Source organism: Thermobia domestica, chromosome 1 (assembly GCF_964235325.1).
Source record: "Thermobia domestica chromosome 1, izTheDome1.hap1.1, whole genome shotgun sequence".
Lineage (NCBI taxonomy): Eukaryota > Metazoa > Arthropoda > Insecta > Zygentoma > Lepismatidae > Thermobia > Thermobia domestica.
Window position 1 is genome coordinate 141,047,982 of NC_137454.1, and position 21,295 is coordinate 141,069,276.

The following is a 21,295-nucleotide window of genomic DNA, read 5'->3' on the forward strand; positions in this document are numbered from 1 at the left end:
TAAGTATCTTCTGAACCACTAACGAAATATTTTTTACCCGTTTATCTTAGGTTGCAGTTTGTGTGGCTATGAAGAGAACGTTTAGGGCAGTTATTCTAACACTTGCTGAGATAAGTAATAAAAATCACAGTCGCTCTTCTGAAGCAAAACGTCTATTGAGTGAAGTTAATTTTCAGTTTATGTTCTAACTCAACTTGTTCACACTTTTTCTTGGAAAGCTGAAAAGATTGTCAGATTATCTACAAAATAAGGAGAGCACTGGCTGATGCTGTTTTAGTTACGAAGAGTGTAGTGGATTATTTTACTGAAATTCGAAACACAGTCGAGGAGTTCGAAAAAATTTGGAATGAGTCTTTGAGTCTTGCTGAAATAACGGTATATCTCTAACGGGTCCAATGTCCAGAACACGATCACTGCCTCATCATTTACGTCAGTATATTATGACTGAGCAAATATCGGTTGAGGAAGAAGATATCCAATCCCAAGAAAACTACAGACTTGGGATATTTCTTCCTGTACTTGACAGAATACTTGCAGAAATGAATAGGTGTTTTACCGAAAATACAGTGGGATAAGCAGTCTTCACCCTAAAAGTGAACACTTCCTCTCATTTGAGAAAATTGAACCACTTGCACGTCATTATGATTGTGATGTCGATAGTGTAGAGGTGAAGCTGAAACTTCCCCCGAAAGTTTTGAAACGTTGTAAGGAGGAAAAGCAATGCAAAATTACCTCCGTTTCTCTGTTTACTGAAATAATGGATCGTTTCAAAATTGCTTTCATGAAATTCACAAATTCGCCGTAATTGTTGTCATCATTCCTGTATCTAGTTCACCATGTGAGCGTTCTTTCTTGTGTTTTAGACGGGTTAAAACATATCTAAGAAATCGAATCGCAAACGGTCGCCTAAGCGATCTTTGTTTCCTCTCAGTAGAAAGAAAACTTGTAATGAAAATTGCTGTAGAGGATGTGGTAAACGTACTCGACGCTGAACATAAAAATCGATGCATTGCTCTTCATTAAAGTGCAGGTATAAAAGTTTATTGTAAGCTTGTTCGTAGCATGTGATCAGCAGTAGTAGTCCCCCCGTTATGCGCGAATGACTCATCCTCACTCTCTTTTATGACCGGGATTTTTGAAATTCGTTCCCTTTTACGGCTAAGATGAGTGCTTTTGTACCTCGATTCTGATTGGCTGAGAGAGGTCACGTGACTTTAGGCCCCGCCCACGCGGGAAACTCAAATTTTCCAGGTCACGTGTTATGACGTCATGAGTCACCCGCGGGGAAATCCCTCACCCGGGATTTTTGAGATTTGTTCCCTTTTACGGGTAAGATGTGTGTTTTGATTGGTTGATAGCTGTCACGTGATTTTAGACCCTACGATATTTGAAATTCGTTCCCTTTTACGGGTAAGATGAGTGCTTTGGTACCACGATGATGATTGGCTGATAGAGGTCACGTGATCTTAGGCTCTGGGTTTGGTATTACGATACTGATTGGAAGATAGAAGTCACATGATTTTAGACCCATCACAAGGTGAACAGAATACGTGGGAAAACCCCTCACTCATTTGTTTCCATGTTACGGGTAAGATGATTGCTTTGGTACCACGATGTTGATTGGTTGATAGAAATCGCATAATCTTACACACCCATCCCAATGCTAGACATTCAGAGTGCTATGACGACGATCCACCCTAGACCTGGATTTTTTTTAATGGTTATCCTTTTTGGTACCTTAAAGTTCCCATGGAGGGTTCAACCCCATCCTTAAATAACCCTTTTATGGTATCATGATATTGTACTGAAGTTTACATTAAATATTATCGTTCTCTTTGGCAGATAAGATGATTACCAGCTTTTTTACCTTGATGGAGATCCTGTCCTTGAATTAGTAGCCTATGTCTCTGGAAGTAACAATGGTGAAAGAGGGGTGTGGCTTGTAGATTTCTTATAACACATTGTTGTGAGTTTAAGCGATTTTTTTTTAAACGCTCAGCGTTTTATTGCTCAGTAAGCGCTTCATTAATGGAAACAGTGTTGCCAGATTTTTCTTACCTAAACTGCTCCGATTCTTTTCGAAACGGTTCCGCAGAGTACAAGAAATTTTAAACTAAAAATTTTTTCGAACTAAAAAAATTTCAAAACTAAAAAATTTTAAACAAAAATTTTCAAACAAAAAATTTTCGAACTAAAAATTTTGAAACAAAAAAGTTTCAAACAAAAAATTTTCGAACCCAAAAAAAATTTCGAACTAAAAAAATTGAAACAAAATTTTGTCGAACTAAAACATTTTTAAAAACAAAAGTTTCGAACTAAAGATGTAAATCACATCTAAAAATTTTCAAATCAAACTTTTTATCGAACTAAACTTTTAAAATTTTCGAACTAGAAATTTAAACCAAGTTTAAGAAAAAATCCTAAGAAATGTTTTTTCAGGAATCGAACTCAGGTCTTTCAAACCAAAGATGTGTATGCTAACCGCTTAAATGAATTCGGTTTTAATCGATCTTGGTGGGTTTCGAACCATGGTCCTTGAAAAGGATACACATATACTTTAAGAAAATAAATCTGACAGTGTAACGCTTCTCAAATCAAACTTTTTATCGAACTAAACTTTTAAAATTTTCGAACTAGAAATTTAAACCAAGTTTAGAAAAATCCTAAGAAATGTTTCTCCAGGAATCGAACTCAGGTCTTTCAAACCAAAGATGTGTATCCTAACCGCTTAGCTATGAATGAATTCGGATTTAATCATGCTTGGTGGGTTTCGAACCATGGTCCTTGAAAAGGATACACTTATACTTTAAGAAAATAAATCTGACAGTGTAACGCTTCCGTTCGTGGATTAAAATAAAATGCTGATAGACTTCTTTGTGTGACGACATAGAAGCACATATGATTGAAAAATGCAAACGTCAGCGGATCGCATTACTTTTTGTTTTACTACGAACGTGTCAGCATGATTCATGAAAAAAGCAAACATTGACATTCTCGTATGGAATATGAGGAAAATGAAATGTCGTCACAGTTACGACAAGTAGTGACATGTAGAAATCATTTGGGATCGGAATTGCGATACTATTGAGAAACGTGAATGACGTCACGATCGATTGTTACACATCGTTTTGGTTCGTGATTCATGACAAAAGCAGCGAGCGTTTTGATTGGTTCGTTGTGATGTCATTTTATAAATTTCCTCGTTTCTGATTGGCTGACGGTGACATCGTTTTCGCAGCGACCTAAATAAAAATCTTAATTTCATTTTTCAAATCCTACACCGCTCTCAACTATCGAGTGAGAAGGTTTGTTTTTTAAAAGTGTCTTCATTTAAGAAGCTTTACTGCACCGACTTTGTGTTCATTGAATTTGAGGTAAGTTCAGTGAGATTTTATTTTTCACACAAGATTCGAAAATCATTTTTATTTTATATTTGTGGGTGGATCACGAATACACTGTTTTACTTTTAGTACGAAATATTTAGACTATGAAGAAATTAGTGGAATGGGAAAGTGGGAGTACGAATCAGGACCCCCACACATTAGAAGTAAGCACGATAAATGATATGGTTTAGCGTCCCTTCAGCTTAATGTTGAATGTGAACTCCCGTCGGGAATTGAACCATGGCCAAAGATGCGTGCGCTTAGTTTTGAAAAGAATGCATTACAGAATATTAAAAACTATGCCTGAGAATAATATGGTTCGATACCCTTTGAAACTATTGTTTTAGTTTAGCGTCCCCTTCAGCTTAACGTGATATTCGAGCAATCGCCCGGGATTGAACCAAGGCCAGAGGTGTGTACGTCAACCATTTAGCTTAGTTTTGAAAAGAATGTATGATAACGCGTGAGAATATTAAATTTCAGAAAGCTTGAGAGCGATCCGATGTGAAAAGCAAACCCACCGAGGATTGAACCAGGGCCTTCCACATCCGAAGCATGTACGCTAACCGCTTAAATAAAAAAGAGTGCATGAATATTTGGTTAAAAGATTTACGCTATACAGATTTTGTTTTGACAATTACGTATGTGTTACGTTAATGTTCGGTGAATCTCTTCAATTTGCAAACGCATCATTTAAAGGTCGTTGTGAGTAGAAAACAAATGCTTACGCGTGCTTTATCACATCTCAGTACTGTTGAAACATTCATTCATTCATGCATTCTTTTTATCACTATAGAATGGTAGGTCAGTTACATGCTGATGTAATGGTCTCAAGTTTGACAGCAATAAAACACACATTTCAGTAACATAATTATTTTTTAAAAAAAACTTTAATTTCTAGTACACGTGCTTTCATAAGGAGATTCTGAACGCCTCCGTCAGGGAATCAAACTCAGGACCTTTACATGAATTACTTAGTTAGGAATTTATCATGAATGTTATGATTTCCTGTTTATCAGGTGATTAAGATTTTTCTTTCTTCTTTTCTTTTGTAGTAAATTCACGCTGCACAATTCCTTTTTTCCCATTACATATTTGTTTTACCGTACCTGTTTGTTGTTTTCATTTTTTAACCATGGCCGAATCGGGTTTTACTGTTCGCAATGAAATCACTCGTCATTATAGACGATTTATGTACGTTTATGTATTATGAGGTGTGTACGTCAACCATTTAGCTTAGTTTTGAAAAGAATGTATGATAACGCGTGAGAATATTAAATTTCAGAAAAGGCTTGACATGCCCCCGACGTGGAAAGCAAACCCACCGAGGATTGAACCAGGGCCTTCCACGTCCGAACCATGTACGCTAACCGCTTAGTCACAATAATAATAAAAAAAAATACACTATACAGATTTTGTTTCGACAATTACGCATGGGTATCGTTAATGTTTGATGAATCTCTTCAACTGCAAACGCATCATTTAAAGATCGTTGTGAGTGGGGAAAAAAAATGCTTACGCGTACTTTGTCACATCTCAGTACTGATGAAACATTCATTCATTTCATGCATTCTTTTTATCACTATAGAATGATAGGTCAGTTAAATGCTGATGTAATGGTCTCGAGTTTGACAGCAATAAAACACACATTTCAGTAACATAATTATTTTTTTTAAAAAAAACTTTGATTTCTAGTACACGTGCTTTCATAATGAGATTCTGAACGCCCCGCCAGGAATCAAACTCAGGACCTTTACATGAATTGCTTAGTTAAGAATTTATCATGAATGTTATGATTTCCTGTTTATCAGGTGATTAAGATTTTTCTTTCTTCTTTTCTTTTGTAGTAAATTCACGCTGCTCAATTCCTTTTTTCCTTACACATTTATCGCAATTGTACCTGTTTGTTTGTTTTCTCCTTTTATTAACCATGGCCGAATCGGGTTTTACTGTTCGCAATGAAATCACTCGTCATTATAGACGATTTAACATTGAGGGCAGAATGCTCGAAATTCAATTCAACGCACCACCCGTAGGAACCGATATCATACAGTATGTACATAATAGTTTCCAAGCAATGCTGGACCATTTGTTAGCCAATGTCGACGATGAGGCGATGGTTGGTTTATCAGTAATATCACCACGCAACACGAATAAACCATTTTGGGTGAGTTTTCGCCAAGCACGAAACCTGACACTGGAAACGATGTGGGCCTCGTTCGAAAGAGTGTTACAAAGTAACAATGCATTTCTCCTGCACGAGCCATTCACCGTTCATTTTCATCGTGTGGATATTCCAAGAGGATACGGATATGGAGATCGTTTAGCACAAGGAATACTTCAAAATGAAGAATTGTTACGTTGCAAGCGTGGGATTGTACGAGTAAAAAATCAAGATTCAAGGTGTCTGGCGTACGCCCTTGTTATTGCTATTGGCCTGAGAAAATACAAGAATGTAGATGTGAAACGATATTGGCAATATCAACGCCAATCGAAATGTATTGTGGACGATGAAGTGAATGCATTATGTGCAAATGCAGGAGTGAATTTGGATCATGGTGCCAGTGTAAATGAAATACGACAATTCCAGGCATACCTTAAAGAATATAAAATTACAGTGTATACCAGTTTCACAGGCCGTGACATCATGTACGAGGGGCCCAACGACGAAAATCGCACTCCCATAAATTTGATTTGTTTGGCTGGCCATTTTGACATCATCCAATCCTTAACTGCTTGTTTTGCAACCAAGTTCTACTGTGAAGCGTGCCATAAAAAGTATAGTAAACGCAATGAACATGTAAAAAATTGTCCTGTAACGTGCTCCAAATGTTTACAGAGACCTCTATGCGACAAGAATCAAACGCCGATATTTTGCAACGACTGCAATCGGCAATTTTACGGCGAAGAATGTTTTAATAATCATCGTAATATTGTATATCATCGTGGGGAACCTGTATGCAAAATGGTGAAGCAATGTACTAAATGCTACAGAGTTTATTCTTTTGTGCATACTGGACAACGCCTTCATGATTACAATGAGATCTTTTGCAATGTTTGTAAGAAGATTGTTCCGGGATCCCATCAATGTTTTATGCTTCCTGATCGCCAATGCTTGAAACCTGGTGTTCCTTCACTCATGCACGCAAAGAAAGCCTTGTTGATATTCTATGATATAGAATCTATGCAGGACATGAATATTGGCGATAATACGTATGTACACATTCCAAATTTATTGGTTGCACAACAAGTATGTTATGTATGTGTTGAAAACAATAATATCCAGCAGTCTTGCAGTACGTGTGGTCAGCGCCAGCATATTTTCCAAGGAGAGGATCCAGTTTATGATTTTCTCCAGTACTTGCGGGAACGTCGTCCCAATATAAATAGGATTTTCTGTGTCGCTCACAACGCTAAGGGATACGATGGACATTTTATCCTAAAGACCATGGTAGAACAATGTCAATGGAGACCTGACGTCATATTAAATGGGACCAAGATACTGAGTTTAACCTTGAATAATCTGACGTTCATTGACTCGTTGAACTTCCTACCTATGGCATTAAGTAAATTGTCAAAAGCGTTCAATTTACCCGCAACCAAAGGCTACTTCCCGCATTTCTTCAACACCAAGGAGAATCAATCGTATATTGGACCACTTCCAGAAACGAAGTATTATGGTGCAGATGAAATGGCCGTCGAAGACAGAAACAAGTTCATGCAGTGGTACAACGATCATCGTAATGACACGTTTGATTTCCAGAAAGAAATTATCAAGTATTGTATTCAAGATGTCAATGTACTGCGACAAGCATGCGTTTCGTTTATGACGTCATTTGAAACAGAAACCAAAGTGAATCCCTTCTTGGAGACGATCACGATTGCCAGTGCTTCCAATTTAGTATTCCGCCGGAATTTCCTTAAACCCAACACCATTGGAATTCTACCGGCACATGGCTATCGATGGAGAAGTACCCAATCGATCGCTGCAATGCAATGGCTGGCCTACATTGAAAAAACCGAAGAAAAACAAATCTTACATGCGGCCCGACAAAAAGAAGTGTTTATTGCGGGATTCCATGTTGATGGCTACTACCAAGATCCTGAGACGTTAGAGGAGCACGTCTACGAGCATGCCGGCTGCTTTTATCACGGGTGTAAAGTATGTTTTACTACAGGCCGTAATCAGCCCATCTACAGCAATCCAGAAGACACCATGGAATTCCGTTATGAACGAACGCAACGCAAAAATGCAAGACTGCGTGAATTGGGGTACATTGTACATGAAATGTGGGAGTGCGAATTTAATCAGTTCTTAAAACAAAATCCTGCAATGGCGACGTATCTGAAGAATCACCCGTACATGAACCGCAGACCATTAAATCCAAGAGATAGCTTTTTTGGAGGAAGGACCAATTGCGTGAAATTGTACCACCAAGTCGACGAAAAAGCAGGAGAAGTAATAAAATATTTCGATATTGTCTCGCTTTATCCTTATGTAAATAAGTGTGCTAAATACCCTGTAGGCCATCCACGAATTTATCTACAGGGTGATGAAAATATACCACCAATAAATAAAGTCAATGGTCTGATCAAAATGACGATATTACCAAGTCGCCATCTTTATCATGGTCTCCTGCCTTACCGATGCAACAAGAAACTACTCTTTCCACTGTGTGCTGCGTGTGCCGAAGAAATGAACCCAGACCCTACAGCAACGTGTACGCACAACGATCAGGAGCGGTGCCTCACTGGAACATGGGTATCATATGAAATCCAGAAAGCAATAGAATTAGGATATCAACCGGTGGAAATTTTTGAAATTTGGGACTATGACATTGAACAATATGATCCCATCACGAAAACAGGTGGCTTGTTCACGGAATATATCAATACGTTTTTGAAATCAAAAATGGAAGCGTCTGGCTGGCCCAGTTCCTGTGTGACCGAAGAAGACAAATCAAAATTCATACAAACCGTCCTGGAGCGTGAAGGTATTGCATTGGATCCGTCCAAAATTGAAAATAATCCTGCACGAAGAAGTTTATCTAAGCTTTGTGTGAACTCTCTATGGGGAAAGCTTTGCCAGCGTACAAACTTTAGCCAGACCACAATTATTGATCGGCCGGAAGAATTTTATGAAAAACTCACTTCCCCCGACATTAAACTCCATCAAATTGTACCCATCAATGATACGATGTTGTATGCGTTCTGGGAGTACAATGAACATGTGCCTGTTCAAAACCGAAACACCAATGTCGTGTTAGGTGCATTTACAACATGTCAGGCACGTCTGGAACTGTACAAGTACCTGGAAATGTTGCAGGAACGTGTTTTATATTTCGACACGGATTCTGTGATATTTACGGAGAAGCCCGGGGAGCCAATCATTGAACCTTCTACGTACTTGGGATGCTTATCGAATGAGATGGAGTCTTACGGACCACGAGCATACATCAAGACATTTGTCAGTGGAGGACCGAAAAATTACAGCTTAGAAATATACAATCCGTATACCAACGTCACCAGCTACATATGTAAAATTAGAGGATTTACATTAAACTACAATGCAGGACAACAATTAAATTTCAACACGCTAAAAGAAATGATTACAAATCAATGCCGTGGACAAGTCACCATCACTATCCCCCATAAGATATGCAGGACCAAAGACCATACCATCGTCACACGCAAAGAAGAAAAAATGTACAGTATCCAGTACACAAAACGTCGATTTAAAGAATTCAATTCTTATGATACGGTTCCGTACGGGTACGTTAAAAAACAGAAGATGGAACTGGAAAAAGAAGATGAAGAAGAAAAAACTGTAAATACCCAATAAGGCCGCCATTTCTTTTTTCCTTTTCCTTTTCTTCTTTCCCTTCCTTAACCACAAAGCAGCAACACCAAGAAGAAAATGAAGTACCCACAAGAGTTCATAAACCATCAACACCACCATCAGTGGAAGAAATGCAGTCATCTCGTACCGAAGGAGGAACCTTGACCATAAAGGAGCAACACCTAGAAAAAATGCAGTACCCAGAAGAGTTCATAAACATCCATCGGTGAAAAAAATGCAGTCATCTCGTACCCGAGGAGGAAGATGAGCCTAACAGATCCATCATTTACGAGTAAGTTTTATTTCTCTCTTATCAATATTGACTCATTTTTATTGTTTCAGAAAAAAAAGAAATTCATAAAGTAATCCGTCGTTTCTTCTTTTTCTTTACAGGATACGGCTACAAGATTCGAAGATGATGACGCGTCCAACATATTCATTAACTAGATCCTGTATTTATTATGTTAATAAACATGTATAGGAAGACCACATACCTTTCGTTAAATACAACAAGTTGAAAAAAAAATGTGTTTTATTATTTCTTGAAACCCTGAACACTTGTTTTCAAATCATGGTAATCTTGAAAATTTAAGGTGAAAAATACATCCAAGATTTGGTTTACACGATTTTGTTCGAAAAATTAATTTTTAGTGTCCAAAATTTGATTTTTAATTTAGTTCGAAAAATTTTTAATTTGAAAATTTTCAAATGTGGTTTACATCTTTAGTTCGAAACTTGTTTTTAAAAATTGGTTCGAAATTTTTTTAAAATTTTTAGTTCGAAAAATTTTGATTTGAAAATTTAGTTCGAAAGTTTTTAGTTTAAAATATTTTTCGAAAAATTTTTAATTTTTTTAGTTCGAATTTTTTTTGGGTTCGAAATTTTTTTAAATTCCTTTTAGTTCGAAAATTTTTTGATTTGAAAATTTAGTTCGAAAGTTTTTAGTTTAAATTTTTTAGTTCGAATTTTTTTGAAATTTTTGTTTCAAAATTTTTTAGTTCGAAAATTTTTTGTTTTAAAATTTTTAGTTTTGAAATTTTTTTAGTTCGAAAAATTTTTTAGTTTAAAATTTCTTGTACTCTGCGGAACCGTTTCGAAAAGAATCGGAGCAGTTTAGGTAAAAAAAAATCTGGCAACACTGTTTCCATTAATGAAGCGCTTACTGAGCGTTTAAAAAATCGCTTAAACTCACAACAATGTGTTATAAGAAATCTACAAGCGACACCTCTCTTTCACCATTGTTACTTCCAGAGACATAGGCTACTAATTCAAGGACAGGATCTCCATCAAGGTAATTATCTGTCAAAGAGAACGATAATATTTAAGGTAAACTTCAGTACAATATCATGATACCAAAAAGGGTTATTTAAGGAGGAGGTTGAACCCTTCATGGGAACTTTACGCATAACCATAAAAAGGGAACTAAATTCTAAAATCCAGGATCGCCGTCATATCGCTCTGTATTTCCCTCATGGACTGGGGGGGGTAAGATCATGTGACTTCTATCCACCAATCAAAATTGAGGTACCAAAACACGCATCTTACACATAAAATAAAACAAATAAGTGAGGGGTTTTCCCATGTAACCTGTTCACTGTGTGGCGGGTCTAAAATCATGTGACCTCTATCAACCAATCAGAATCGAGATACCAAAGTATACATCAGAAAGGACACCCTAATTTCAAAAATCCTAGGACCTAAAATCACGTGATCTCTATCATCCAATCAAAATCAAGGTACCAAAGCACTTATCTTACCCGTAAAAGGGAACGAATTTTTTTTAAATCCCAGAGCCTAAGATCACGTGACCTCTGTCAGCCAATCATCAGCGTGGTACCAAAGCATTCATGTTACCCATAAAAGGGAACGAATTTCAAATATCCCAGGGTATAAGATCACGTGACCTCTGTCAACCAATCATAAACACTCATCTTACCCGTAAAAGGGAACAATTTTCAAAAATCTTGGTGAGGGATTTCCCCGCAGGGTGACTCATGACGTCATACCACGTGACCTGAAAATTTGAATTTCCCGCGTGGGCGGGGCCTAAAGTCACGTGACCTCTCTCAGCCAATCAGAATCGAGGTACAAAAGCACTCATCTTAGCCGTAAAAGGGAACGAATTTCAAAAATCCCGGTCATAAAAGAGAGTGAGGATGAGTCATTCGCGCATAACGGGGGGACTACTACTTCAGCCCTTCATAGTTTAAAATACATTGTTCTTTCTGTGGATCATGATGAAGTTTTGTTAATTGCTATTTACTTCTTTATCCAATTTATAATTGTTTTAGTATTTCTTTTGCTAACTTGAGTTTCAGTTTCAAAGATATCTATGTAAGCTATGATCAAACAATCATGCTGTCGAATTTTCCTATTCTTTTAGTAACATAAGTCTTTGCTGCTGCATATAGAGATCACGTCAAAAAAAAATCTTGTTTTACTTTACCTACTTATTGTGTATTTTATGTTATTAACGAAAGGTAGAGCATTATTTGTTAGTCTGTGTTATTTGAACCTTCTTTTATTTCTATGCATTCATGTGCATTCTTGAAGAAAGAGGAGAGGAGGTAAAGCTGTCTTGAACTTCATCGACTACATGGTACACCTCATTATTATTGTTAAAAAGAACTGGAAGTAGAGGTAGTGTGTCTGCCACGCGGAATTCAGTAGGTCAACCATATAGCCACGAACTTCTGCAGCCCATCCTAAGTCCTGCATTTCTTCAGTTCCACCAGGCGAATGCTGGAATTGTACCTTCTGTAAGGCCAAGACAGCTGTTTTCCACATCCTTGTTCCTTCCCTATTTCGGTCTGAGCCTTAGCCAACTAAAGAGTATAAAACATGAAACTTAATTATTGTCAAGAACATGTCTACATTGCCCAGTTCTCATTTTCATTGTCCCCCAGCCAGCAACTAGCTTCGCCTCTTTCCGCCCACCCCATTAAGCGTTTCTGGCGCTGTCCCTGAATCAATCAAATATGTATATCTATTCATAAGCAAGAGAGCGGGCCTACCCAAAATTAAAATCCTAAAGCCGCCCCTAGTATGGACAGATATGGATTTTGAAAATGCCGAATGAAAGAAATGAGACTATATGATCATTCGTGACTATATGGTTAATGTACGCGTCTTTGGAGCATATACCCGGGTTTGATATGGTTCAGATCCCACGATAGGCCGAAGTTCAATGTCTCCGGGACAGGGATGAAAGGGACATTAGAACTTCAAACTTAAATTTCGAGGGCGAGGCACATGCGCTGTTTCGTACGTTCAATTATATATGCAAATGAAAATATAATTTTCACCTCATTGGATGTTTTTATAATATTTTTTAGCAGTGTGTGTGTTATTTTTTAGCTGCCATGCTTAAATTTACAAGATAAACTCTATTAATATCAAAAACAGTTAAAAATGGTTCTTGACGGAACTGTCAAATGATTGAAGATACTTAATTCGTTCACTCTGAATGAATCGTTCATGAACGTCATCACTTTCAAGTCAACAACGATGGAAAGTTGGTAATGGTGACAGGCAGGAAGAACATGGAGGAATCGGCCTTGAATCTGGTGTGTTTATAAGTGGTAATGTGTTCCTTGTTTCAAAGAACCATACAGAAAACAATGCCTTTTTATTATGTATTTTATGAGATACTATCTGATGAATTTATTATTTGTATTTATTGTTACCTGTAGGCAAAATTACAAGACATACGGTAGAATAATATAAGTAGGTCACGAAAGCTGTTAGCTGATTGAACATAGTAATAGCAGACAGCTTTAATGTAGCTTTACAATAGTTCGTCAAATTACTTTTAAAAAGATAGAAGAGGTGCAGGTTAAAAATAGTGTGTCAAGTAATAGAAGCACTTTTCTTTTGTTTTTTATTGTGTTTTAAATAATTCCGTGGCGCATGCCAAAAATAATTGCGTAGAGATTGATAATATGCACGCAAATATGTGTGCTCTGGAAATCAATCACTTGCTGTCTTATTACATGCAAGTATGTCATTACGAAAGTTTTTCAGCGCCTGAATAATTGTTCCTGTGGGTAGAAGCTGCGTTCATGAGTGCAGATTTGCTTTACGAGGGCTTCCCCGTACGGATATAAATACGCGTCCGGACGTATGCCATAACTACTGTAAAAAAAACAACTTGTGCTAAGTGGCTACTAAAAGCAAGAATGCTAACCGAAATCGGAATACGGGGTGTCCGCAGGGAACAAGCGTGTCAGCGACGGAGTGTATTTGCATAAAAAAGGATAGTCCAAGAAATACTTCATATCACATAGGTTAGATACATTTGTAATTGTTTGACAGCTCTTTATTTGTAAAAAAGATAAGATACAGATTTAGTGCAGAATACACCGCCGGTGAAAATTAGTATTTTATATAGTCGTCTTTGATATGTACTGATTCACTTGTAATGGTTTCATTGGTTTCCCACATTGTGAAAAGTTACTCCGACAGTGAAATTTATTATTCTACACAATCCTCGTTCATGTACACTCACCCACATTAACCGTAAAATTGTCATTTTTATGACTGACTATTCTTGATCAGTACCCTCAAAGAAATTGTGCACTGTTATGTTCATTATGCATTCTCAAATAATTGATAATATGCGTGGAAATTGATATGCCATATAAACAATTATTCATTTTGAAAAACAGACCAATCTGTTGGATGACCACGACCATACTTTTTCACAATTTTTAGTGTGATGAGAATTTTAAGTCACTTAGAACGAGAGTTGTTAGAATTTTCCCCGGTCCAAATAAACACAGTGTAAACACAGTGGGTCTTACTGATCCCCCCCCAAAAAAAATCAGAACTTAGTTTTTTTTTTTATTATTATTTATTTATTTAATGTTTGGAAATCATGCGCAACAAATTCAGTTCTCGAGCTCCATCGAACTCGACGTAACGGTGTTCGACTGTAATCTGAGTTAAAAATCAGCGTGACTACCTTCTTTTGCTTTTGCAGTACATATTCGCGTATTAATACAAACAAATTATAACATATGTTTCTCCATGTTTCAGTTAATTACAAATCGAAAATGCTTCATTTAAGAAAGAATTTCTCAACACTACATTGGATGATTTCACATCCAAAAATGAAAAATAGTTGCACTAAAAAGGAGATTTGGAAACTTTCGAATTCATCTTGAGTATCTGATGGAACATATGTTGTGTACCACGATTATCGTATATTACAAAGGTTCATTGATCGTAAAATATATTGTAAGAAAGAAAATTGGCAATTGAAAATGAGATTAAGAAAAAAAAATTCCAACATTTCAGTTCTTCAAAAAATAAAATAAAATCCAGTAATCGTATTAGATTCTTGCGTTTTTGTTTAGAAAAACCTTGACTTTCAGTTAAGTAGTTACTGATTCAGTTCTATTTATCTGAGTACCATGGCTGGTACGTCATTCTTTTTAGAATGAAACTAGCTTTCAAGTGTCATCCACATATGTACACGATGCACGAGAGAGGAAATTTGGCGTAAAATAGGGAAATTTCATTCCAAAGTATCACTTCCTTAAAATTTGATGCCCCCCAGAAGTGGCTTTGGCTACAGGTACCCTAACGTACTCTAGCTTGGAAAATATTATGGTCTATACGTAAAATGTGTGCCAAGTTTCATTGCAATATCTACAATAGTTAAACGAAGGAGAAATATTACCAAATTTCATATATAAATAGGGAAACAAAGGGTATACAAAATAAAAGTTTCCAAAAACAGTACTATTTATCCGAATGCCATGGTTAATACTTTCAGAATGAAACAAGCTTTGAAGTGGTACAATGCACATCTGTTCATAATGTAGGTAAAGGAAATTTGGGATAAACAGAGAAATTATTATTATTATTATTTGGAACCTCCTGGAGCAGTCCCGGACACAAGTACCGAATATAATCTAGCTTCAATAGTTAATGAGGAAAAGATACTTCTCAATCCTGTTTGACAGTGCAAATGAGAAACCTTTGGACAATCGATCCCAGTAACAACACTTTTATTTTTCTAGTATACCAAGCATTACTCAAATTACACCGCCTAATTGCGATTCTTTAATAAAAATACAACAAATCCACATAGCATCTAAAACAACACTCACTTCCCTTATTTATCTCAGAGCTATATCGTATAAAGTTTTCTGGATGTAAGGAGGGAAATGGAGAGAGAGGAAGGGGAAAATGCTATAACGTTCATTTTTAAATATATATGTGCATGAACTGTAGACCTAAAGTCCCGACAAATAATACTGATAAATTTCAATTCCTTCCGCTTTTGCATAGCAGAGGCAGAAATGTTCCTACATTACCCCCAACACATAGCTTCGTTTCAAGCCCAAACTTGAAGAGATGTCATCATTCTTCATAGTCGAATGCAAAGAGCGGAAAATGCATTTTCTTATAACGTTATACCCTCCGGATATAAGAAATAAAAGAGAAAAAAAAAAAGAATACCTTGAAACTAGCATATAGGTTCTACAAGGTGGTAATCGGATTATATATGTGCGTGACACAGCGTTTGTGCCAAAAGGTTTAATAAAGTCGCATTCTTTGATATCTGGCTCCTGGAAAACTTGAGGTAATGTCCGAGTATTTGCCTGGCATATTTTGACAAAAGTTAAAGAAGTCTTCAGTCAGGACGGCTAGCTAATGAATCCTGGGTGTAATAGGGAATTTTATTCCTGTTCTATATTATAGACAATTCCCCACCTCTGTTATTCTACAAAATGTTTACTTCCTCTTTTCTAGAAATTGATATATGAGCGAGTACCAAGTGCAAAGTGTGTTTCAAGAAACGCGGATAGGTCTTCACGGATTCCCATTGTACGACAAGGGAATTCCATACTTTCAAATTAGTACAACAAAACATAAATGCTTAAATGCTATTTTAGGTACGAATACGGCTTTCAATTTACCTACAAAATTTAATAAAACCCATTGGGTAGTTTTTTTTTTAACTGACATGTTTTTCATAACTCTGCTTAGAACAATACGATAAAAATATCTAGCCTCATTAACAAATGTTTTTTACTACAGTTTTTTAAGTGTAAACAGTGCAACTTAGAACAGGCTATTCGGCTTAATAACCGAGATATTTTGGTTAGCTCATACTCCTACTGTGACTATTGAATTCATTATAATACAAGAACAATTTCAATGATAAAGTCTTTATGGCTGTATAGCCACAATTTTAATGATGTAATACGTGCAACGGTTGAATAGAACAGAAAAGGAAATAACTCCGAGAGAAACTCTTATCTACTGTAACCATTAATTATCATGCAGGTCAAGCTTAAAGTACGCCAGTAGAAATATTTATTTAAAAAAAAAAAAAATTAAGAATCCTCTTTTCTTGCTTTAAATGATTTTCTGAAAGTTCTGTAGCCTACTTAGTTGATGTATTCCGTAAGTTTCAATTAACTGATACGAGCAAATAAAATCCGTATCTCCGGTCTTCATGAGTAAACAAGTGAAGTACACCTATTGAGTCTCCGTGACTACACAATGATACACGAGTGTCAAATATAAGTAGTCAGGGACAGAAACGTTGGACACTCCTCGTATAAGTTTTACGGGAAGCATGCGCGCCAACTACATGGGTGCTCCAGGGCTCCGGCACCCACACAAATAATCTTGTGGGTGCGGCGCACCCACAAAAGTTTTAGTTTGGACCCGTGTTTGCACTTATTTCTCTTGCGTTTAAATCAGTCGTCTTACAGACTAAGGCAGCCCCAACCTATCCTTATAGTACCGGTATATCTTACTTTATCTCACTACAGCCTTTTATGACAGTGTTCATAAAAGATTTTAACTAAAATTAAATCAATCAAATATCGAAACTTTCCTGAAAACGTATAGGCTAATACGTCCCGTCAGTGATATGCACCCACATAAATTTTGGAAAGTCGGCGCCGTTGACGGGGAGTGCCCAATTTTTGTCCCTGACTGTACATGTATATATTACCTCAATGTTACGAAATCCACATATTATTGAAAAAAAATGAGAACAAAATCTGGAAAATGCAAAAAATGCTAAGAATAACATAGAAGAAATTGAAAGCCAGCTTAATGAAAGGAAGAGGAAGTATAGTGAGACCAAAGAATCTGCGAATTCTCTGCTTGGTGAAGTCACAGATAGACTTCGGAAGGCTCTTAAAAAAGGGAACCTGAAGGAGGCACAAATCGCTCAAGGGATGTTGGAAGGTGTCATGTCATTAAAAGAAGAGGAATGCTCTAATTACATCGTTTTTTAAAATACAGTTAAAGAAGAACTGAAATTTATCCAAGCGCAAAGTGTATATATATCATGCTACTAAGATGTCAAATCATAATGATGTTATTGCATCTTTGAGAAAAAGCCAATCTCCATCCAGAACCAGAAATAAAAACTTTGTTCAGTTGGAAGTCTTTACAGCTGAGTTGTCTTTATATATGTTCAAAAACTAATGCCTTGGATCATTTGTGAAGATTGGAAGGTAGATATATATACTTTTTATTGCTAAACTTAACCGGCGTCTTGGTAGGGGTAAATCACTAATGCATAGTCAGAGAAGTAGTAAAATTGATCGAAGTGCAATGGTTTTGTTATGTTCCTGAGATGTCAAATTATAATGATGTTATTATATCTTTGAAAAAAGCCAATCCCAACCCAGAACCGGAAATAAAAGCTTTGTTCTGTTGGAGACTTTACAGCTGAGTTGTCCCTCAGCTTTCTTTGTATGTGTTCGAAAATTAAAAATGTCTTTAATCATTTGTGAAGATTGGAAAATAGATAAATATATTTTTTATTTCTGGTCTTGACTGGCATCTTGGTAGGGGTAAATCATTGTAAAAATGTTACATTTTCTAACTTACGACTGAAAGTTGATTTGTGAAGTTCCTTATCAGAGGCGGGTTGGTCTACAAAGCCTCCTTTTTTTCCTTTATTTAGTTTACGAAGTCTCCTTTTGTGCTTCATTTGGTCTACAAAGTAGCTATTTTCAATGCCATTAGACGCTCCGATGCCTGACATTACTGTTAAGTGCCCAGAATTATCTACAGATACCGTAGATACGACGGTTTCACACTAGTAATTCTACTCTTGTAAACATAAAATACAGCTCCCTAGATTGTGCAGAAATACTTCACCGGTGGAAGTTATTTCAGAAGCAGTTCTCTTTCGTATATGGACTCACTTATTTTAAGCATGAAATTACATTTTTATGACTAACTATTGTAAACCTGCACTGGGCAAGATCTTATTTTATGCAATTTATTCAATAATCCAATCTCAAACAAATATGACGTGATTATTCATAACTGTAACACACCAACTGGTCTAGTACGTAGCTCTTGTACCTTTGGTGCACGTTGTCCCGAGTTCCACTCCCGGTGGGAGAGCACCAAAAAAAAAAAAATCACTTCCACTAATCATCCATCTCCTTTAGCCTAAAGGCCATAATCGTAGTAGTAATAATAATAATTTCATTTCAGCTACAATCTATTGTGCTCCCTCGTGCCTATATGGTTAGCGTAGGCGTCTTCCGCGCGGGAAACCCGGGTTTGATCCCGCCAAGAGCTCATATAGTTCGGATTCTATATTAAGCTGTAGGTCCACGTTTCATATAGCCACGCTGCTGAAAGGGACGCTATACTTTAATCCAATTCAACAACTACACCTAACCATACATCAGTAAATAGTTATTTAAGTCTATTATGAATTTTAGACATGGTAGTGATTAAGAATATGAGGTTACATTTTTAAAATTTACAGGTAAAATCTGCCAGTGAAAAAGAAAGAAAAAAGCAGTGTTTAAAGAACATATTTGTGAACTTAGAAACAGTGTTTAAAAATTGCTTTCCTTACTACGCAATTGTAATGCGAAATTAGCATATAGTGACTGTCTAGTTCACGTTCGCGCGCCCTCTAAATACTTATCTTCTTTTTCGCACCTGCTCCTATAGATGCAGTATGTAGTCCCTCCATTTCGCTCTCTCCTGCACCGGAGTAGATTGAAAAGTTAGCTTGAAATGAATGATAATAGTTTACTAGCGACGTCAGCAGCGAGGCTATTTGTCCCCGTCACGAAAACTAGTTTGTAATTACCACTTATTTTTCTTGCATGCCGTTTTTATGGCATGTAAGTTGGTAGCGCCTTTAGGCTTTACTTGCGCCGAGTAAGATATGAAGGTATGAGAAAACAAAACAATAAAGAAAAGTCTAGAAGGCATTAGGATAGTATTTCCATGAAGAAATATCAGTTTAAATGTTGTAGGTTTGATCCCCTGTTCTTAAAATGTACGGACTGGGGCTGCCAAGATTTAAAAATACTACTTTCGTTTTTTATTTTTTTTTAATTTTTATTTTTATTTGTTTTTTAATAATAAGAATGATTGTCTATGGATCTTATTTATATGTACAACGTACCCATAGGTTAACTAATAACAGTGAAAGAACTAAAATTGGAATGACCATGAACATTAACCACTACGCTTCCTGACGAGCCACATTTTCAAACTTGAAGTCCGCGCTCAGCCACAGAGACTTAATATACATAGACTGTACCATAATCCTTGTTGTGTTGGACAGCTCAATGTGAATGTTATTGAATCCCTAGATGACGGTTAAGAGTGAAGGTTTTGATGGTCAGGAAACGGACCGGAGAATATAGTAGTAATTAAGATGCAGCAAGCCGGAGATACCGGTTGGCTTCTCAGTTCAGTCGAACTTTTTTCTATATTAAATTCTAACCTAAGTTCAAAATGTATTTATGTGCAATTTTGTGTTTTATTTCCATTCACACAACTTATACGTAGGAACTATGTTTACGAACAAACTATCCAAGTCGTTGATGAAGGTTTTGCAAACTAAAAACTGTTTGACCAATTGTAGCCCTTCGTATGTTGTGAGGAAAAATTGATTACTTCCTTAACGTGGAGGGTTTAGTTTATTAAAGGACCCTGTATCATTTGTTGCATTTCTGTTTCCATTTGGTTAAATGATTTAAACGTTAAGTTTTACTTTAACAAATATTATATCTTTTTCTGAAAACGTTTTTTTCGGATCGAGAAACTTGTAGTCTGGTCCGCGATAAGTCAAAATCGAGACAGGCTGCTGCAGCTAGATTTTCATCATATCCAATTGGAGTGATATAGGGTACTGACTGATTTATTTATTTGCTAATGGTAGTCCTACTTTTAGTTTAAATTAACTATGACAAACTATTATTATTATTTTCTGTTCGTAGGCCCACCAACAACATAGACGGGCAGAAAACCATCTCCGCAACAGAAGATACGAAGATGCCATTGCGTGCCACCAGAGGGCATCCGAACTGCTTCAAGATGCCATGAAGTTAACGAAAGTGACGAAGGCTCTTGAGTCTCTGCAACTACAACACAATTACCATGTACATCAGAAGGATATAATAAGGTACGTAGATCTCAATTTAAGATTTTAGGGCCAGAAATGTGTCGTGACTTTTACTGTTGCTTTTCTGGAGAATATTTTCTTAAGGTATTTGTATTTCCTTCCACTGTGTCATTTCACCAGTTATTTATTTAGCATATAATAATGTAATGTAATAACTATGTAATAATAAAAATGAATAAAATAAAAAAGAAAGATATGGAGATAAGAAATGACGAAGAAACACATAGGTTAAGCCGAAGCTAATGTGCATCTGTACCCACCCAGATACGCAACCCATCGCCGTGATATTGCCACGAGGCAAGCACGCAATAGAGCAGTGTTGTCGGGTGTAGCAGTGCCGCCGAAATTGAACAGGTTCAAGGAGGGCTTCATTGTGACCCCTTCCGATGCTAAATTCACGGCGTCGCGCATCATAGAAAGTGTCAAATGCGGAAGGAGGGCTTCATTGTGGCCCCTTTTGACGCTAAATTCAAGGCGTCGCGCATCATAGAAAGTGTCAAATGCGTAATTTTGTGTAGGTGTTCCATTGTAAATCGTATTATACAGAAATATGCGACACACTCCTGGACCCACCACACTGTCGCAAGCAGCTAAAAACCGGCCTCCCACGAAGAGAATTGAGCCACTATTGCTTGTGATTCGGCGTAT

The 21,295-nt window shown here is 36.7% G+C and overlaps 1 protein-coding gene across 3 annotated transcripts in view; it reads left to right on the top strand.

Annotated features, from left to right (window-relative positions):
- LOC145689654 (nuclear receptor-binding factor 2) overlaps positions 1 to 21,295 on the top strand; it is a 105,625-nt gene that overhangs the window by 61,540 nt on the left and 22,790 nt on the right. The window contains exons 1-2 of one of the 3 annotated variants that reach the window (XM_081763846.1): positions 12,642 to 12,788; positions 20,463 to 20,647. In XM_081763846.1, the coding sequence (XP_081619972.1) occupies positions 12,744 to 12,788; positions 20,463 to 20,647 (230 nt within the window). In that variant the 5' untranslated portion in view covers positions 12,642 to 12,743. Of the gene's footprint in view, positions 1 to 12,641; positions 12,804 to 20,462; positions 20,648 to 21,295 lie in introns of those variants that run through there. The other 2 variants (XM_081763848.1, XM_081763844.1) reach the window with 2 other exon arrangements.